The 20,103-nt window shown below is 38.9% G+C and overlaps 2 protein-coding genes across 3 annotated transcripts; one reads left to right on the top strand and one right to left on the bottom strand.

Annotated features, from left to right (window-relative positions):
* The first annotated feature begins 1,689 nt into the window (after positions 1-1,689).
* Positions 1,690-6,923, top strand: LOC115674180 (OVARIAN TUMOR DOMAIN-containing deubiquitinating enzyme 12-like). Of its 2 annotated transcripts, none has more exons than XM_030596522.2 (11): positions 1,690-1,986; positions 2,980-3,392; positions 3,472-3,629; positions 4,030-4,103; positions 4,567-4,621; positions 4,757-4,831; positions 4,922-4,995; positions 5,099-5,147; positions 5,845-5,929; positions 6,325-6,378; positions 6,583-6,923. In XM_030596522.2, the coding sequence occupies exons 2-11, from the start codon at positions 3,077-3,079 to the stop codon at positions 6,639-6,641; spliced, it is 999 nt and encodes a 332-aa protein (XP_030452382.1). In that variant the 5' UTR covers positions 1,690-1,986; positions 2,980-3,076; the 3' UTR covers positions 6,642-6,923. The 2 variants fall into 2 exon arrangements, with proteins under 2 accessions (XP_030452382.1, XP_030452381.1); XM_030596521.2 differs by having other exon boundaries at positions 1,691-1,986; positions 6,577-6,923.
* A 1,245-nt stretch (positions 6,924-8,168) lies between these two features.
* LOC130139471 (transcription factor TCP11) lies at positions 8,169-9,278 on the bottom strand. Its single transcript, XM_056316518.1, has one exon. It carries the CDS (start codon positions 9,043-9,045, stop codon positions 8,410-8,412), a length of 636 nt encoding a protein of 211 aa, XP_056172493.1. The 5' UTR covers positions 9,046-9,278; the 3' UTR covers positions 8,169-8,409.
* Positions 9,279-20,103: the final 10,825 nt, after the last annotated feature.

Below are 20,103 nucleotides of genomic sequence, written 5' to 3'. Positions count from 1 at the left end.
TATTATATATTTTAATCGGTTTATTATAATTTAATATGGAGATAATGACACAAACAGTAACTGAATTTTGATTCAATATACAATTTGATCCCTAAATTTTTAATTTGTTCAATATAATCCCTGAACTTTTAATTTGTTCAATATGGTCCCTGAACTTTTGGTACATGTTCAGTTTAGTTCCTGAACTATATAAAAATGTACAATATAGTTCATGAACTTGAATTAATGTAAGGACTACATTAAGAATTTTTATAAAGTTCAGGGACTAAATTGAACATGTACAAAAAATTTAGAGACCACATTGAACAAATTGAAAGTTCAGGGACCACATTGAACATTGGGTTAAAGTTTAGGGATTTCATTGAACAAATTAAAAGTTCGGGGACTAAATTACACATTGAGTCAAAATTCAGGGACTGTTTGTGTCATTTTCCATTTAATATGCAAAGGATGATTTTTTTTATCATTTAATAAGGTCCCATTAAAATTTTTCGTTTTGGAGGATCTACCAATTGATTGTATTATATATATGTACGTATGTGCGTATGTACGTAGCGTGACATGTAAGTATTTGTTTGACTCGTGCAGAGCGCGAATCCACGATTGATTTGTTGAAGTATTGCACAACGCTTGACGGTGGGTTTTGGGGCGTATTTAGTTTCACCGAAAATTTCGCGATAAATTAAAGCATTTTTCGTGGAAATCATTTTCGAAGAAAATTGATGGTTTTAATTTGCGATGATTCTAGAGACAGTGATTTCTTTCTTGCCAGAAGGGGAAGTCGTTTTCCCTCCCATTTAAGCTTGTTCGTACAATTTATAAAGAGCAGTTTTCATTCAAAATGAGCCGTCCATTTCGCGTAAAATGAATGATTTGGAAATTATTTTTTTTAAAAAACGATCGCTTGACACACACACACAACTTTATACACATGAGGTCAAAAAATTAGTTTTGGGTAAATTTATTATGAATGCATCAGTTTAGGATTTTTCGTGGTATTAACCCTATATAGTATTAGAAACATCCAAAGTGCATGATTGCGAGCCCGGGTCCAAATTCGTAAATGCCCGATCCCACCATGTATATTCAATCGTGTACGATATTATCCCCATGCATTATTCGCGCTCCCACAGAAAAGTCAATCATTCTACGGCGGACTTCGCAAGTAAAGTGGTCACAAAAGGTCAACACACGACACCCGCGTGCAGTCAACAGCACAGCGGCCTTCATCGAATTTAGAAAGGCTAATTCAAACATCAATCAATCGCGAATCCCCCCTCGCCCGCGTCCCATCCAAATCCATTCACCAAAAAAAAAATAAAAATAATAATAATAACAATAACAATAATAATTGCGCGCACGATATATAAAAATCACATGTATCATAGCGATCATGATCGAAAATTCAAAGAGTACCGTTTAGTAAATCCGGTGAAGTATAATAATCGGAGATCGAAATGAATTAATTTGAGGAAATAAGAAAGAAAGATAGGATGGGAAGTTAAGGAAAGGAAAGGGAGGAAGGGGGCAATCAATTTCAAGAGATTTTTGGCGCTTAAATCGACGCTAATTTCGGGGATGGGGTCCATCCGACGGCCAGCGTGCCGCCCGTACGAGATTCCCCACCCTTGAACGCCAACCCACAACACCCGCCCCCCAAACTGTATATAAAACGCGTGGAGCAACGCTCGCTCCATTTTTCCTCCCTCCCTCCTCTTCTGCAGTCTGCACTCCCACCAGTCGTCCCCCTCCTCCTCCTTCCTTCTTCCTCCTTCCTTCTTCCGTCTTCTTCACGTCGCTGCTTCCCGCTTCGATCTTATCGCCAGTCGATCGGCGGTTTCGAGCATGCCGCGCTCCGCGGTGGTGGCGATTTGATCGGTTCGCGCGGCGGCCGCAGCGGCGGCGCGGTGGCTTGCGGAGGGAAGCGGTTCGGTTCGGTTCGGTGTTCTTTTTGGCTTGTATGAGCATCGAGTCGGCACTGATCGGGTGAGCGCTCTTAATCGGATTGCCGCCATCGCTGTTTCTGTTTCTGTTTCTGTTTTTGAGTTTATGTTCGCCGCGGTGTGAGGCGGCTGGTTTGTTTGGGAGTGGAATTTTCTTTATATGGATCGATTGGCGATTGCTTTGCTGAAGATGGATTGGTTTTATGTAGTTCGGTTGGATTGAGTTAGCAATTACGAAGATGTGCGGGTTTTTTTTTTTTTTGGCGTGATTTTCTGTTTCGGTAGAGCAATTCGGTGAGAGAGGAGTCCGGGCGTGTTGAATTGCGAATGTGATTCCGGTCCCTTCGTTCCGGTTAGGGCGATGCGGGATTCTGCCGATGAGTTCTTTGGCCTATGGATTTAAATTGTTGCGAATTTGTCGTGCGAGTACGGCTGTGTCTATCCATGTGTAGAAATCGAAGATAAGAAAGTTGGTATTTTCTCCCTTTATTGTCCTTGATTAAGCATGATTTCGCAGTTTCTGGTAGTTTTTTTCGTTGCACCGTCCCTAACTGGACAAACACTTGATTGAACGTGGACGAAAAGATTCCGCTGGTGGAGTCGCTTTTGGGCGCGGCATTTACATGCCCGTATTGTGATATAGCATCTCTAGGCAGCAGAGTGCAGACAAAAGTGGCGTGTCGAATTACAAGCGGTAGACCTCATTTCGTGAACAAGATTGCGCGTAACGCTTATGAGCCAATCTATCTAGCCTTGTCGGTGGCATAATCTGTAAAGCTTTCTTTCTGTGCATACCCAATTGCATTCAGAGGCGGCGAATTGGATAGCCTTCTGTTTTTAGGGAATTCTGGCAAAATATTGCTCCGAAAACTGCTAGTTTTTCTTAGACATTTTTTTCCTGTAGTCTTATAAGTATACTCAATGATCCTTTTTGCTTTGAAGAAAGAGAAATGCAGTGTCGGGCTAAGGTCTTCATTGTCTTGGTTACCTTAACATTTTTTAGAGCTTGAGATGTGAGCTTTAATGTTCTTTGCAGGAATAATTCTATTATGCAATTCAGAGTTCCGTGGCCAAATTGTAAATGTCATTCTTGGCTTTAAGGACATCTACAGGATTTTGTGATTGAGATAGTTATGGTTGAGCCAGAATCAGATGCCTGTCAGTGGGGTCGCCATATATTTGATATTAATCCACTCGTGGGATACTACACCATCACAAGTCATCACGATGCTAACAGCACCTATCATGGACAGTATCCGATGAGCCACTGTGGCGGAGAGTGTAGCTCTGTGGAAAATGATGAGATCATTGCACGTACCTTACAAGAAGAGTTCTCACAATTAGCAGTGAGAGAAGTGCCTGTATATTCACATGCAGAGGAAGAGGACTCGAAAGTATCTATCGACCAACAGAATTGGCAGACTCCATCACCGAGAATGTATTGGTCAGGTACTTGATAATTGATGTATCCATTTCGTGGCTTATCTCAGCATGATAGGTTGTCTGAAATTTCTGTGTGGATGCTCAGGGAATATTTATAATCATGGAGAAGCAGATCATGGGTGGGTTTATGATTCGTCTATTAGCCACGGTGATGGAGAAGACTATTCTTATTCTCAGCAGCCAGTTGATGGTTATGAGTACAGTGAGATGGACAATCCATTGAATCAAATGGTTCCTATTCCAGTAAGTTTTCTTTCATTAGAATGGTTGATGTCCCGGATTAGTTTTTTTTTATTCTTCGATTATGAAAAAAGCTTCTGTTATCAGTATGGCTTGTGAAAGTTGTATATGCTATAGGCCTCTCTCTACCAACTAAAGTCTCTCTCTCTCTCTACTAAAATCTCGACTTAGGGTGACATGTCAGCAGCAAACATGATGACAATTAAAGATGGAAATGTATAATTGTGTAAAATGTTTTGCTTTCCTTTTTTCTTTTCCATTAGGTGGGGTGAATGATATGCCAGCTGCCTCTAGTTAGATTTGTTGTGAGAAGCTTATTTAATGTGAATGTCCCCTGTTTATATTGATGGAAGGGAGAATAACGTTCATATTTAAATGTCAAACTGAAATTACTTCTATACAGCATGTTCCAAGAATCAATGGGGAGATACCTTCCACGGACGAAGCGACTTCAGATTATGAGAGGTTGCGTGAAAGGTACTTATTCATAACATAAGAGGTCCGATTATGAAAAATGCAAGTTTTCAGTCTGGCTTTATCAACTGAAATCTCAAAATAGGTAGACATGTCAGCAGCAAGCAGGATGATAATAAAGATGGATGTGTATACTTGTGTACTTATTCACCTTTTGCTTCCCTGAAGTGTCGCCGTTGTTGATGTACGGTTATGATAATTCTGTCATAGTGTGGCTAGACAATACATACAATTCGTGTTCTTTCCGCCAAAGATTTTGGCACCTTTACAATCTTTGCATCTGCCAAAACTTGGCCTGGTAAGAGCAGTTATTGAGCTCAAAAGTTTTAATCAGGAAAGGATTTTTAGTGAGCAAACAGCCAGGATATGATGGCAGTTTCCAAATATTTACCATGTTGTTTTCTTTTTATATAATTCTATTGTATACTGAATATGATTATGCAAGTGCTGATATTCAATTTTTTAGATTGCAATTGTATGGCTTGGTTGAGCGTAAGGTAGAAGGGGATGGAAATTGTCAGGTTGGTTTTCCTCACTTATTTTTCATTTTCTCTTTGTAATTGTACATTTACTTGTACCTATTGTTCTCTTCAACGATGAGAATGGGCATGAGCATTTCTGATCTCTTAGCTTTCTGAATCTATTGTTTTTCCCAGTTCCGTGCATTATCAGATCAATTATTTAAAACATCTGAGAATCATGAATACGTGAGGCAACAAATTGTGGAACAGGTTTGTTTTTCAGACTGGAACAATCCTTTAATTATGTTGAATGAATCAGAAACTTATATTCTGAATCTCTTCTATATTCTGTTTTCTCAGCTCAGGACGCTACGAGAGCTTTATGAGGGATATGTTCCTATGGACTATGATGAATACTTGTGCAAGATGTCCAAGTCTGTTAATCTTTTCATAATTTAAGCACTTGCATATCATTCAATGGTTGCTATCAGCATATTGACATGTCTTTTAATTCTCTTATTTGCACGAACGACACAGCAATGGGGAGTGGGGTGATCATGTCACTTTGCAGGCTGCTGCAGATGCGGTATGTTTCTTTCATGTCATTTTCATTTCCTTCTGAGTTTTAATTCTGGTTATATTTTTACTATTTTTGATTGATTCGAGAAGCACGTCGGCATTCAGCACCGTTGCCTGGATTCTATGCTAGTATGCATCTTGTGTGAATACTTCTTAAGGGCATGTTTGACATAAGTGGGGAAACTGGAATGTTTTGCATGTGTGCTCCCTGTGGGTCCTACGGGGACCCGGCGCATGATCCCGCGGTTGCATCAGTCGCAACCGTGGATAACTGCATGCATGCATTTATTATAATTTACATTGTATGGTAGCTGCCGTCTGCATGAGTTTTTAAATAAATCTATTTCTATGTCTTCAGCAATCAAGGATATCTTTTGCCGCTTGTACATGGTCTTTTCCAATACTCTGTTTTTCTTGATTTAGATTGTGGTCATCATATTTGACATAACTATTAGGGTGACTGGAGTGACTTGTGATCTGAACAACTCTCTCTTGGAAGACAGACCCCAAGATTGATATGATTCTTTTGCTGGCAATACACGCATTTAGTCATTCTTCATTCAATGGGAGGAAAGAATTTGAAAACTTAAATGTATCGCATTATGTAAAATTCTCTAGCTATTAAGACCTGAAGATTCTAATATAATTGACTTTTATGTATTCATTTCCAATATGACTGATGCTGATTTTATATTTCAATGCAGTTTGCAGTAAAAATATTCGTGATAACTTCATTCAAGGATACATGTTCCATTGAGATTCTTCCTAATGGTCAGAAACCAAACCAAGGTAATTTGCAGCTCTCATCTGGGAAGAAACTTGCCTCTATTAATTTTATAATCAGTCTTTCATAGGTGCTTTTAGACTGAGACTCTTTAAGTTGATTTATTCTTTTAAGCCTGATGTAAATTTGAGTTATTTCAATTTCTGTGTCCATCTCAGTGCAAATGTCTGTATTCTTGTCACAGTTTAATATTGCTAATACTGTACGATGTCTTGTGGGTCTTGTTCCAGTTGATACAAGCTTAGAATGTTATCCTTGAGAATCATTTCTCAAAACATTTTTGTCCATGTGCATGTGTGCGTATCATGTCACTCACTGGAGGATGAAGTTCAATAACCTACTCGTTCATACCTGCCAACAATTATGGACAAGTTTTAATAAGTTGTTCTTTTTCTTGCAGTCCTATCCCTAAGCTTCTGGGCAGAGGTGCATTACAACTCAATTTACCCTCAAGGTAGGCTACAACTGAAGATGAGGCTCAATTTAGTTTTCAAGAGAAGTTAACAGTCTTAGATTCTTTAATGGACTTGTAAATTATCTTGATATAGCTTAACATCTCATAGAACTTTACCAAGTATCCGAATTATGCCTACTCTCTGCGCGTGTTCTATCATTTCACCATTTAAGTGATATAGTTCCTTTTCCAATTAAGATTCAGATATTCCCGCCTCGCATTGTGGGAAGAAGAAGAAATGGTGGTCTTCTTTATGGGCATGAGGATCAGCCAGAGTTGGCCTGCATGAGGCATATTCCCCATTAATACAGCTGAAAATTGCTTCTCAAGAGTTTTTGTTTAATTGGTGTAAAGCTCACTAACTTTATATCTTTCTCTATTGTAAACCCATAACTTCAGTATGGTATGTTCTGCCTGATTGGCATGCATTTTTCTCATTTTGCATGCCGATGGCATTCATATCTAATGTGGGACGAATTCAACCAAATATGTATATTGTTCCAACATTCTGGAAGAATAAGATATTCCGAATTGGGAGATTTTTTTTGTCTGTTTTTATGTTCAAACAGAGGTGGTGCATCTCGACAGATGCGGCTGTAAATTCTCTAAAACAGATTTGCCCGTGATGACGTCTTTGACTTGTGGAACAATAAATGCTACTTGGTACTGATCATGTAGATCAGCTATAGTTGTTGAGATGGAGGTGTTGTCTAGGAAACGAAAATGTCCATACATTTGTTGAGTTGGAGGCTACGGCATAAACTTAACAGTAACGAGTCCGCTTCAGCATCCTCCATGCTTCATTTATGCTGAGTACTTGCACTATCAGATCTATAAGACCCATCGTCAGATATCCTGATTGGCCTCGCTGTTCTTTGTATGGGCGTTGAAAATCCATATTGCTCTCATGCTTTTATGGTTTGTAACCTGATTCTCTTATTTTTGGCGTCTGCGTAGAGCCGTGCAAGGGGGAGAGCAGATGAGAGATCATCACACCTCTATGATCTGTATAATGTGAGGATGTAATGAATCCATCGTTTCTGTCTTTCTAGTTTTGCCTATTGATGTAATGCCAGAAGGTTATTCTTCGGATTGCAAGCATATGATAAGCTCATGAAAAGTCCAACAAGATGCCTTCACGGAAGTGGTTAAGACAGAATGACCTTCCATTCATATCTAAACCATATTCTATCAATTGACCGTGCCAAGTGAAACTGAGGCACAAACTGGGCGAACCATCCCGAATCCGATACCGAACTCGCCACTACACAGTGACGCCCGATGCAGGCAGTTTCTGCACTACAATCCAAGGGTCAAAGTCGAAACGGCTCTGGTCTCAGGAGCCTCAGGGTCACACCATCCATGCAGGGGTGGGGGGCATCATCAATTAATGCAAAGTGAGAATCAACCTTTATCTCTGGATCCTTTGATTTCTCGTGAAATCTCGCGTGGTGCCACGAACAGCTGATGTAATTGATCTAATCCGAAAAGTTCTGCCGGTACGGACATTTCGAAAAGGAAAACGAGCTTTTTCTGCGAAAAGTCAGCCAGGAATTACGCACACCTGAATCAGCTGCCGACTGGATCTGGATCTGCTCGTTCGAGCCCCCTTCATGTCAGCCAACACGACATTATATCCCATGGTGGGTGGGGTCCGGTTCAAATCTCATCGTTATGTTTTCTTTTCGTTTCTACTGACTTAGCCACTCTCTGGTGGTGGACCCATGGTCAACACCTTGAATGGCACTGTAAATCCAGAACCATGCAATATATCAAACGAAGTTCCCACGTTTTCTAATTTCCTTTTCGATTAATACGTTCGCGATTCAACTCCTAACATTGTCCATCTTCTTCATCCTTCTAACTTAAGGCCCCCCCCGTCTCCATAAACTATGAAAAAACGAAGAAAAAAGAAAGAGCAAAAAGAGAAGAAATACACATTGAGAGCGAAGAAGACCATAAATCATGTCATATATTCTTTACCAGAAGTCCCCCCCAAAAGACACTCGACTTAAAGGGCCTTATTCTTTCTTAACCAAGAATCTCCCTGTGCTGCCTCTCCTCCGCCTCCTCCGCCGCCGCCGCCGGCTGCAACAGCAACGCCGTGAAGGGCATGTGGCGGTAACCGTTGGTCATGCCGCCGGCCGAGAAGTCGAACCCGTTCGGCTGGCTCAGGTCCAGCCGGCAGTCCGGCGGCGGGATCGGGAACGCCCCGTGGCCGGGCGGCGCCGGGGGAGCCAGCGCCAGCGGCGCGACCGGGCACGGGGCGGACGAGGGGGCCTTGGACGGGGGGAGCGCGCCCACGGCGGTGGTGACGGGCTCCGCGGGCATGCTGCCGTAGCCGGTGGCCGCGATGATGGAGGGCTCGGCGCAGCGGAGGAGCCACTCGATGGTCTCGCCGTCGGAGCGGTGGCCGAGCTCCCGGGTCAGCTGGAAGATCCGTGCCGCGCAGAGCACCGGGATCCGTATCCGGCGGCCCCGGCCGTTCACCTTGGTGTGCCGGTCCCGGGAAGGGCCGGACGCGCTCTTCCGGGAGAGGGCTAGCTGCCGGTGGGGCTTCGGCGGCGGGGGCTCGGCGGCGGGGGCGGGGGCGGGGGCGGGGGCGGGGTCGGGGGCAGAATTCTGTTCGGAGGAAGGGAAGTCGTGGGGGGAGACATTGGAGCCCATTGTAGGGTAAAAACTTAGGGTTTTGGAGGGGTACTTGACTGCTGCTGAATGGCCAGAGAGATCTCGAGGATGAAGATGGCTTCTTCTTTCGTTTTTTTATTTGTAACTTGGTGTTTTGATTTTCTATTTTTTTGGGGGTTTTGGTTAACTTGAGTATGTGTTGTGGTCGGAAAGAAAGAAAGAGACCAAAAGCTTTGTTACGGTCTCAGCAGTAGTTTACTGAGTTCGAGGAGACCCCCCACCTTGTAATAGAGAGAATGGGGAGGGTGTGGTGGATTTCTGGTCTTCTTGGGTCTACTGCTACAGTTGGAGGGGCGTATTTATAGCGGCCCTTTGTGGGCCCTCACGCTCTAGTGGGTTCCTGTGGGCCCCACCGCCTGCCCTAGATTTTCGCGGGCCCCTGGGTGCTGCGGTCCCGCTCGGCTCGCGGCCCGCAGCGTCGGCCGGGGGGGGGATACTCGCGTGGACCGAATTTACAAGCTATATACACTACCATAACCGTTAGGATGTTCGTAAGATATGTGTTGAAAGATGTGCGTGATCGACTATGATCGCTGGCTGTTATGATTGGCAGTTAATGATATGACTTCCGGTTATGATCGACAAATTACGGTTTAAGTTTGCTATAACTTTTATCTTTCCATTTTTCCGACCGACTTCTGTTATTTTTAGTATTAAATTTTGGCGAGAGTTCAATTATACCGAGTCCGCAAAAATTGGAAGACATTTGAATGTTATGTTCCCTAAAATATGGTAGTATGGTATTGCCATTTTTACTTTAGTTAAGATGTGGTATGGCATTTTTATTTTTTAAAAATGAAGCTTCTCTTTGCAATTATTCAGTAGGGTTAATACCATGAAAAAATCAAAACTAGTACATCTATGATAATTTTACCCTCTGCTTATTTTCATTAAATTTTACCGTTAAATTGCCGAGTTGGATGATCTATGGCAATTGACGGGTGTACTTGTTTGGGGTTTTACCTTGCATTTATCACATGTGTATCCGTTTGTGGCTTTTTGTGATATTAGTCAAATTTAACGGAAACTAATGGAGGAAATGTACCAGTTTACGATTTTTGATGGTCAAAATATCAGTTTGTGGTAAATTTATCACGGGTAGTTTGAGGTTTTTAGTAGTCAAAAAATTAGTTTCGGATAAAATCGTCATAGATGTACCAGTTTGAGTTTTTCGCAGTATTAACCCTATTTAATATTAGCTGAAAATAGATATGCAAATTCCATCAAATTACAAGTGAATATTCACTTTTCATCTCTTTGCTCAATTTTCCATCTTGTTTAAATTCGATGGCGTCAACATTGTCCGTCGACAGGTCATCTGTTGTCCTTTTACAAGCTGGTCTACATCGATCTTGTTGTCGACAAAGGAAGCTCGTCATTGTCAGTTGCTCGACGCGCGATGTGCTACTTCGTTGTTCACGAGGATTTTTGAAGCTCTTAAATGAGTCATTAACAAGTTCGCGAATGGTAAACTCAAGTTTTGATCTCAAGAAAAAGGAAAGGCAGATATTACTATCGATCGTCTCATCAAACACTCGCCATCGCTACCGACTGTTGAACTTTCCAATTTACCCATGTGAATGTCCATTGTCAGTCAGACCACATTTGCTCACATAGGCGCCTAAGTAAATGCACAAGTTGATGTTGGATTGTCCATAGATCATGTAGATCGAAACCATCTTAACCATTGATTATGTGGGTTTATACTCTAGAGGCCTAAATGGTCGAGAGTTCATATGGATTTAATCCACATCGTGTAAAGATTATATTATATTTTTTCAAGTGCACCATACAAATTAAAATGTGATAGTACATGCATGCAAGCACACATTCTCGCGCAATATATATGCGAAACCTGAGAGGGAGGTTGCGAAAGAAATTTAGTGCAAATGCAATTTTGGGGTAAAAGCCACCAAAAATCATAAACTATGTCCTCTGTGATATATTTACCCCAAACTTTTTTTTTGTGAAATAAAAAACATCAAATTTGTACTTATGTGACATATTTACTCCAAACTTCTTCTTATGACACCAAATCCCCACACTTATATCAATGTGACACATTTATCTAAAAAATTTGGTATCATAAAAAAAAAGTTTGGGATTTTTGGCGTCACAAAAAAAATTTTTGGGGTAAATGTGTCACGCATGTATAAATTTAGGGTTTTTGGTGCCGCAAAAAAAGTTTGAGCTAAACATGTCACACGGGTACAAGTTTAGAGCTTTTGGTGTTACAAAGAATAATTTAACGTAAATGTGTCACAGGGGGCAAAGTTTGGGGTTTTTTGTGGCTTTTTCCTTAGAATTTGTTTAAATTTGATAAAGCCTTTAGTTAAGCAATCTAACCAGGAGATATTATAGTTGAATCTACAAATTGAGATTAGTCATATTTGTTCACCATTCTACTTTACTAGTTTGTTGTTTTACATTTCGAAGCATATTATTTACTTCATTTCCATATTAAAATTGGATATTTTTCCGTAATGATATTGAACATTGAACACCACATCTCCCTTCCATGTAATGGCCTAACATGTTCCATCCACCCTTCTAAGGCAAGAAATTAAATTGGAAGGATATATATACCAAAGAATGTCAAACATATCTTTCATATCGAAGCATTTCACTTGCGGTAGTTTCCAGATTGAGATATAGCTACTAATGTCCTTATCTGACCTTGTAACGCAAGAGATTAAATTAAACTTATATAGGATATTTTGATATCCATCTCAGGTGCAAGTTGGATTAGGGCCGCATACGCAAAATAAACTCGGATAAAACCTGACTCTTATACTTACCTAAAAGTTTAAGCTAGTGGGTGGAGGTCGATCACACGATTATAAAGAGCATACAAATCCCGTAAGCAAGTGAGGTGAGATATTTTAACACTTTCGAAGAAGATCATACTTTCCTTGGTCAGGAAATTTGTATATTCTCATGCTATGTTTGGTAGTCAGGATATGGTAAAATATGTTTGGTTCCTTCCCAAGACAATATAAGGTCGAATATGAGAGGAATATAATTCGGATATAAATATCTCGCGGGGGAGGTTGGATAAAGGTGAATATGATTTCTTACATCCATGCTGTAAAAGCTATTTTTCTCGAATAACAAACTTCTTAAATTAAAATAATTAAAATAATAATTAAATATAAATAACATTTGAATTCAAATAAATAAGGAAATTCAAAATTATCTTGGTGTGTCCTTTAGCCATCTATGGTGGTTGTCGCTCCCAATAGTTGCCGGAACCTCACTCATTCAGCCTATTTCCTTCATTGCTTACCAGTGATTCTAATCGAAGATAGGAGCTCTAATTTTTGCAAAAAATTTAGAGAACTATCTTAGGATAGTTACATTGATCATAGTGTAAAATTGAAGCGTTATCTTTAATCAATGATCAATCCTAAGTTAAGTATGATGGAATTCGCTGAAATTAACATAAAGTTGCTTATAAATTTAGGATTTTAAAATAAAATCGAATATCAATTACATGTTTAGGTGAATTTAGAGCTTCAATTTCTTGCTCTCTATAACTTTCTCAAGTTGAATTTGGTGGGATTTTAGTTGATTGAGTTTTAATTAAAGTTAGATCTTCTATGTTTATGTGCTTTAGTTCAATCATCCCTAGAAATTAAGCCTAATCCAAGCCAATTGAACTTGAATAGCCTCAATTCTTTTGCTACCTGTAATTAGTCGAATCTCTTAGAGCATGAATTTGATTTGAATGTCACTTAGTTCTAAGTTAATGGGCAAAATGACACTATAAGTGCCATAACTTGTGTACGGCGCTCACTTTAGTGCCAAAAGTTTTCGCCGGCTCACTTAAGTGCCAAATCGGAGGAAAAACGATGACTTAAGTGCCAAAAGTTTTTTTTTGGATCACTTCAGTGCTAAAATTTTTGAAAAACGATCACTTAAGTGCTAAAATTTTTGAAAAACGATTACTTAAGTGCTAAATTTTTTGAAAAACGATAACTTAAGTGCTAATCTCCGGTGAGCCACTTCAGCTTTAGAAATTAATAAAAAAAAATGCCACGTCGGATTTCCGGCGAAAAATTGTGTACGGCACCGGAGTTGGCACTTAAGTGATCGTTTTTGAAAAATTTTAGCACTTAAGTGATCATTTTTCAAAAATTTTAGCACTAAAGTGATAAAAAAAAAACTTATGGCACCAAAGTGAGCGTGGTACACAAGTTATGGCACTTGTAGTGTTCTTTTGCCTAAGTTAATGTATGTTGCATAGATGATGATTTAGGACAATCCTTTGAGGTTTGTGATTTAATTGAGTGATGGATGTTAAACTTTGATGCTTGAATGTTGAAGGCATGTTGAATGTGTTGAATGAACTTAGTTGAATGTGATTTAGGTTGAGATAAATGATAGAATTATTTGTTGGAGGTGTTGAAGATATGGATGTGTTACGGAAAATTTGAAGCTGTTCTGACTTTCTTGTGTTCAAAGAATTTTATGAAAAAATAGGTGTAGAATATGGAAAACTTGTTTTTAGATGAATTAAAGTAGAGATTCGTAGTTTTGATTTGATATAAAGATTATAAAATTTGAAGATCGTTAAGGCTATGAACATTGAGTTTGAAGTTACCGAAGAAAACTGGATTTTCATATGAAAAATCTGTCTGTGTCGATTGATTTTGTTTTAAAAATAATATATAGTTGGAGGACTATTTTATAAAAGATCAACGTTTGAATGTTGTAGGAGAGGTCTTGAACTGCAAATACCCAAAATTTCATAAAATTGTATGGAGAATAAGTCGGTCAATTTGAATGAATAAGGTCAAAGTCAATTTATCTAAACTTTGCAAAGAGACAGCTCGTTACGTATTCTACAACTTTTGTTTTTTGAAATTTTGTAAACCAGCCCTCCAACTATGTTAAATTTTGTAATTTACCCCGATGACTCAATCTGTATGAGTTTTGTAGGCCAATTCCGACTATGACTCTATTCATTTAAATTGATTGACTTATCCTAGATAGAATTTAGGATTAATATTACGAAATAGGATTAATATTACGAAAAACCCCGAACTAGTACACTTATGATAATTTTACCAAAAACTAATTTTTTAATCAGGAAAAATCTCAAACTAGTACATCCGTGATAAATTTACCCTCCGTTAGTTTCTATTAAATTTTACTGTCGAATTTCTGAGTTAGATGACACGTGACAGTTGACAAGTGTACCAATTTAGGGTTTTACCTCTCTTTTTATCGTTGGTTTACTAATTTGTGATTTTTCGTGGTATTAATCTAAGTTAACGGAGGGTAAATTTGCCACAAGTGTAACGGTTGGGATTTTTGATGGTTAAAAAATTAGTTTGGGGTAAATTTGTCACATGTGTACTAGTTTGAGGTTTTTCGTGATATTAACCCAAGAATTTAATGAAATTTTGGGGTATTTTCAGTTCAGAACCTCTTCTACAACTTTTATGCTTTGAGCTTTTGTAAATTAGTCCTTTAGCTATCTTATATTTGCAAAACAAGTTTAATTGACGCAATGATGAAATTTCAGATCTAGCTCTAGATTACTTCAGTATCTCTGGACTCAAAGTTCACAAGCTTAACAATATTCAAATCTTATGAATCATATGGCAAATGAAAGCTATGAATCTCAACATTAATTCTTTTTAAGACAAGTGTTCTTGATTCTATACCAATTTTCCCGTAAAAGTTAAGGAACACCAACAGGTCGGAACACTTCAAATTATATAGAAAACATTAAAAAATATTCAACACATGATCCTACATTCATCTAAACCTAGAACACTTTCAACTATGTTCAATCTAAGTATTCAAACATCCCAATATCATCTAACATTATCATGAACTAATTGAAACATAAGTCTTAAGAAATCATCAAAAAATGAATCTAAATTGCTTATATATCATCATATATATGTTCATCAATCTTGGACTAATTGACACTCAAATCATGAGATAAGTACAGCGCAAGTGCCATAACTTTTGTACGGAGGACACTTAAGTACCATAACTTTTTTTTGGCTCACTTGAGTGCCATAACTTTCAAAAAAATGATCACTTAAGTGCCACTTACGAGCTGATCGTGAGGGCCCGAAACTGCGGCTTTTCCGGCTGAACGTTGACCTTCCCGGCGAGGCGAGCACCACCAGCTTGAAGAGGGGGTGTCGGTGAATCATTCCATGGCCTCCGTTCATCTCGAAATTTCCGTTTTAGCCTCCGTTGACGAAGGAAAAAATGCTTCGTAGTCACACATTTATCGAGCCGATTTGTGTGACTACGAAGCATTTTTACCTTCGTCAACGGAGGCTAAAACGGAAATTTTGAGACGAACGGAGGCCATGGAATGATTCACCGACACCCCCTCTTCAATCTGGTGGTGCTCGCCTTGCCGGGAAGGTCACCGTTTGGCTTGAAAAGCCGCGGTTTCGGGCCCTCACGACCAACCCCTCTGACAAGCTAGTCGTGAGGGCTCGAAACCGCGGCTTTTTCGGTCGAACGGTGATCTTCCCGGCGAGGCGAGCACCACCAGCTTGAAGAGGGGGTGTCGATGAATCATTCCATGGCCTCCGTTAGTCTCAAAATTTCCGTTTTAGCCTCCATTGACGAAGGTAAAAATGCTTCGTAGTCACACAAATCGGCTCGATAAATTGTGTGACTACGAAGCATTTTTACCTTCGTCAACGGAGGCTAAAACGGAAATTTCGAGACGAACGGAGGCCATGGAATGATTCACCGACACCCCCTCTTCAAGCTGGTGGTGCTCGCCTTGCCGGGAAGGTCACCGTTCGGCCGGAAAAGCCGCGGTTTCGGGCCCTCATGGTCAGCTCGTAAGTGGCACTTGGGTGATCATTTTTTTGAAAGTTATGGCACTCAAGTGAGCCAAAAAAAAGTTATGGCACTTAAGTGTCCTCCGTACAAAAGTTATGGCACTTGCGCTGTACTTACCCCCTCAAATCATCATCTAATTCATACTTAGGAGTTTCGGCTTACTAAAGATAGCAAAGGAATTGATGCTACTCAAGTTCAATTAGCTTGGATTAGGCCTAATTCCTAAGGATCATTAAACTGGAACACCTAAACATGAAAGATGTACTTTAATTAACAATCAATCAACTAAAATCATATCAAATTTACTTCGAAGAAGTCATGGCCAACAAGAAATTGAAGTTCTAAAATCATCAAAATATGGGGATAACGACACCACAAGTGCTGTAACTTTTGTACGGTGTTCACTTGAGTGCCATAACTTTTTTTTTTTCGTCCACATCATAACTTCTAAAAAATGTTCACTTGAGTTCCATAACTTTTAACCGACCACTTAAGTATCAAAATTTTTTAAAACATTCACTCCAGTGTCGAAAATCCGACTTGCATGTCACTTGTGGTGAACGTTTTTCAAAAGTTATGGTACTCAAGTGATTGCTTGCAAAGTTATACGTCACTCACGTGATTGGAAGAAAAGTTAGAGTACTTATGTGAGTGTCGTACATAAGTTATGGCACTTGTTGACACCTAAATTTTGACGATTGAGTTAGTCATTTACTGCATAGAAAATTAGGGATTGACCTCGGCTCCTAAACAAAAATATTAGTTAAATTGCATCTGTATTAGTAGTTAGATAGTTGGACCGGCGGTGGTTGATTGTGAGCATAATCGGACTAAGCCCGCAGGAGTCGAAATTATGTGTGCCAAAATTGATTCGATCAAAATTTGAAACAATAAGCTTTATATTATCAAAATATTTTGGTCAAATAAGCAATTGGTATAAATTCCCAATATATACGTGCATGCTTAACTATTTGAGGGAACAAATATAAAGAAGAGCACTGTGTACGCGGCTGGTGATTTGCATATGGAGAAGCCCATCCATGCTTGGAAGGAAAATTATGCATTGAGCCGTAAAATTGAGCAAAATTTGGTCAACATAGGGAGGGCAAGACAATTGACCAGCATTGAATAAAGAGGAAAGAACTGATGCATGATCCTCTGATCATATTCGCGCAATATTGGCACATAAAGAAAGGGAAGAAGTAAAAGTGAGTCTCATTTTATTGGAAGGGAATAAGAATTTCCTTGTTCAAGGTTTGATATCCTGGTCTATATAAAGAAGAGTGAGGACAGGGTTCAAGGGAGGCCACACATATTGAAATACACGGCCATTACAAATCTCCATAGAAAGAAGAAAGTGTGAAATAAAGAGAAAGAGAGCTTTGGGGGGACTCTCGGCCGATCTTCCTCTCGGCTGCGTTCATCCATGAGCGGTCGTGTCCCTTAGCCAACGCCTCTCCTTGTTGATCAACGTACCTCTATCGGCTCTGCTGCTTCCTGACGAGTCCCACTGTCAAAATCTCAATGCCGATCAGCCGCATTGACGAGCACCAAACCTCGCTGCTTCAACTCGAACAAATCCAGTGCCGTGAGTCTTGAAGTTTGATCTTCGTTGCACTAGTGAAGTTCCTAAGCGATAATTGGCGGCCTTGAAGTTCCTTTGGCATGTAGTCCACCGATTAGTCCATGTAAGATATGAAGAGAGGGAGGGGCATAAAAGAGCAATAAAAAAAAAAAGGAAGAGAAAGATTATGGATTAATATCACGAAAAGCCTCAAATTGGTACAACCATGATAAATTTACCCTAAACTAATTTTTTGACCACCAAAAATCCTAAACTGGTACATCTGTGACAATTTTATCCTAAGTTAGTTTTCATTAAATTTTATTGTCAAATTTCTGAGTTGTATGACACGTGGTAGTTGATGGGTGTACCAGTTTGGGTTTTACCCTCCGTTTATCACATGTGTACCGGTTTGTGATTTTTCATGGTATTAATTCAATTATAGTAGAGTATATTTGTTACAAGTGTACCAGTTTGGGGTTTTTGATGGTCAAAAAATTAGTTTGGGGTAAATTTATCACATGTGTATCAATTTGGGTAAAATTAGTTTGGGGTAAATTTGTCACATATATATCAGTTTCGGGATTTTTGTGGTATTAACTCAAAGATTAACTTTCTTGCAAGTTATCCACGCTCCACCACTCCCTTGCTTTGTTAACTAGTACAATCAGCGAGCCCAATTCGGAGACACTACCATGATTCCTGCTGAGCCGTGACGTCATCGTGATCCTAGCTTTACCACCACCGCAAGCTATCACCCGTCCCAAACTGTGAGCCATTGTCCGTCGAGTCTCGAGATCCGCAATCTTGATATGTTGTCATTTTGAATTTGGAAAGTTATCCGCAAATTAGGTAACGATCTCATCCGATATTGTTTTAAATATTTGGGTTAATACCACGAAAAATCTCAAACTGGTACACTTGTGAAAAATTTATCCAAAACTAATTTTTTTGACCACGAAATACCCCAAACTGGTAAACCTGTGATAATTTTACCCTCCATTAGTTTCCGTTAAATTTTACCGTCAAAATTCTAAGTTGGATGACACGTAACAATTGACAGATGTACCAGTTTAGGGTTTTACCCTCCGTCTATCATAAATGTACAATATTGTGATTTTTTGTAATATTAATTCTATTTAGCGGAGGGTAAATTTGTCACAAATATACCAGTTTGAGATTTTTGGTAGTCAAACAATTAATTTAGGGTAAATCTGTCACAAGTATAACAATTTAGGGTCTTTTATGGTCAAAAAATTAGTTTGGGGTAAATTTGTCATAGGTGTACAAGTTTAGGATTTTTCGTGGTATTAACCCTAAATATTTCATTACTTAATCTGATTGATATCGTTATCTATTGTAGAATTTTTTTGCAATCTTTGGTTGAATGAGTGATATCTGTAAAATATTCGAATATCGCCCAAGTTAGGATACTTTCCTTTCCTAACTTAGCAATGTGCTTGGAGGACAATTCGATCTCTAACTACGAGATACGATATTCGGTAGCACGGAAAATCTTCTATCCTATCCATAGCCACTTGGATACGATTGTTGATTTATCATGTTTCCAAATTTGAATGGAAAACCTTCCATCAATATCCATAACCACTTAGATATGATCGTTGGTTTATTCTGTTTCCAAATTTAAACAGACAAGATAAATTCTACGAATTGTGTGGATATTATTGATGATGGATGTTTATCTTTTAATTGATTTGTATCCCTGTAAAAAAAAATTACAAAAAAAACCAAAAACATTGCCTTCGGATAGATTAGATTTCTTTTTTTTTAAAATTAAATTGCATGTTTAAATTATGGGTTTTTTCAATTACGAATTTTAATTAAAAAATACAAAAATATATCATGTCCATGTCATATAGAATTAGATTCATAAATTGCATGTCATGTTAGGCTTATTTAATTAAAAGTTGCGTGTCATGTTAGAATAGACATATTTTGTACGTCATTGCATTTAGAGTAATCGCATTACATGCATTACATATATGTTAGTTTTTGCTTAAATAAGAGAAAACCCTAAAAAATATTGAGTGAATTGCCTGTTAACTAAAACTCATATTTAGGATATCAATGTGATTTTCTAGCTAACATTACATATGTTTATGTTATTTCGAGGTAAGTAATTCCGCCCTTTGCTTGTAATTTATTTATCGCTTTGATTATGGAGTGTTAAATAATGATTGCGTACTCGCTTGATCACCTCACATGTTAGGAAGTAATAAAATCAATCAATATTTTCACGAAAATAAAATGTACCGAAAGGGCATTAGAGTAATCTAGCGTAATCAAGTCCCTGAATTTATAATCTCTGGTTCGTAGGAGTAAAGTAATTCTTCCGATACTTTACTTGGGTTTCTAATTGACCCACCATAAACTGATTAGTGGCGACTCCTAATTAAAAATCATTTCCATGTCAAGAACTTGAACTATAAGTCGCGAATTGGTATGGGCTTGGGAGAACCCGACTTAAGTTTAGGCTTAATAATCCATTAGCCGAACCTCTAGGTGGTGCACCCTGAGGTAAGGTTGCGACAATACTCAAGTGATTGAAATAAAGCTATGGTACTTTAAGTGAGCGCCGTATGAAAGTTATGGCACTTGTAGTGTCATTTCCCCCTAAACAGGCA

Source organism: Syzygium oleosum, unplaced genomic scaffold (assembly GCF_021117445.2).
Source record: "Syzygium oleosum isolate NSW1041296 unplaced genomic scaffold, Sole_v2.1 Sole_v2.12, whole genome shotgun sequence".
Taxonomy (NCBI): domain Eukaryota; kingdom Viridiplantae; phylum Streptophyta; class Magnoliopsida; order Myrtales; family Myrtaceae; genus Syzygium; species Syzygium oleosum.
This window is presented reverse-complemented; position numbering and strand designations above follow the sequence as displayed.

Excerpts from the sequence above, each read along its gene's own strand:
- LOC115674180 (XM_030596521.2), top strand. The coding sequence starts at position 3,077 with ATGGTTGAGCCAGAATCAGATGCCTGTCAGTGGGGTCGCCATATATTT. Across the intron at positions 4,104-4,566 it reads TATGAGAGGTTGCGTGAAAG|ATTGCAATTGTATGGCTTGG; the intron begins GTACTTATTCAT and ends TCAATTTTTTAG. Across the intron at positions 4,996-5,098 it reads TACTTGTGCAAGATGTCCAA|CAATGGGGAGTGGGGTGATC; the intron begins GTCTGTTAATCT and ends CGAACGACACAG.
- LOC130139471 (XM_056316518.1), bottom strand. The coding sequence starts at position 9,045 with ATGGGCTCCAATGTCTCCCCCCACGACTTCCCTTCCTCCGAACAGAAT.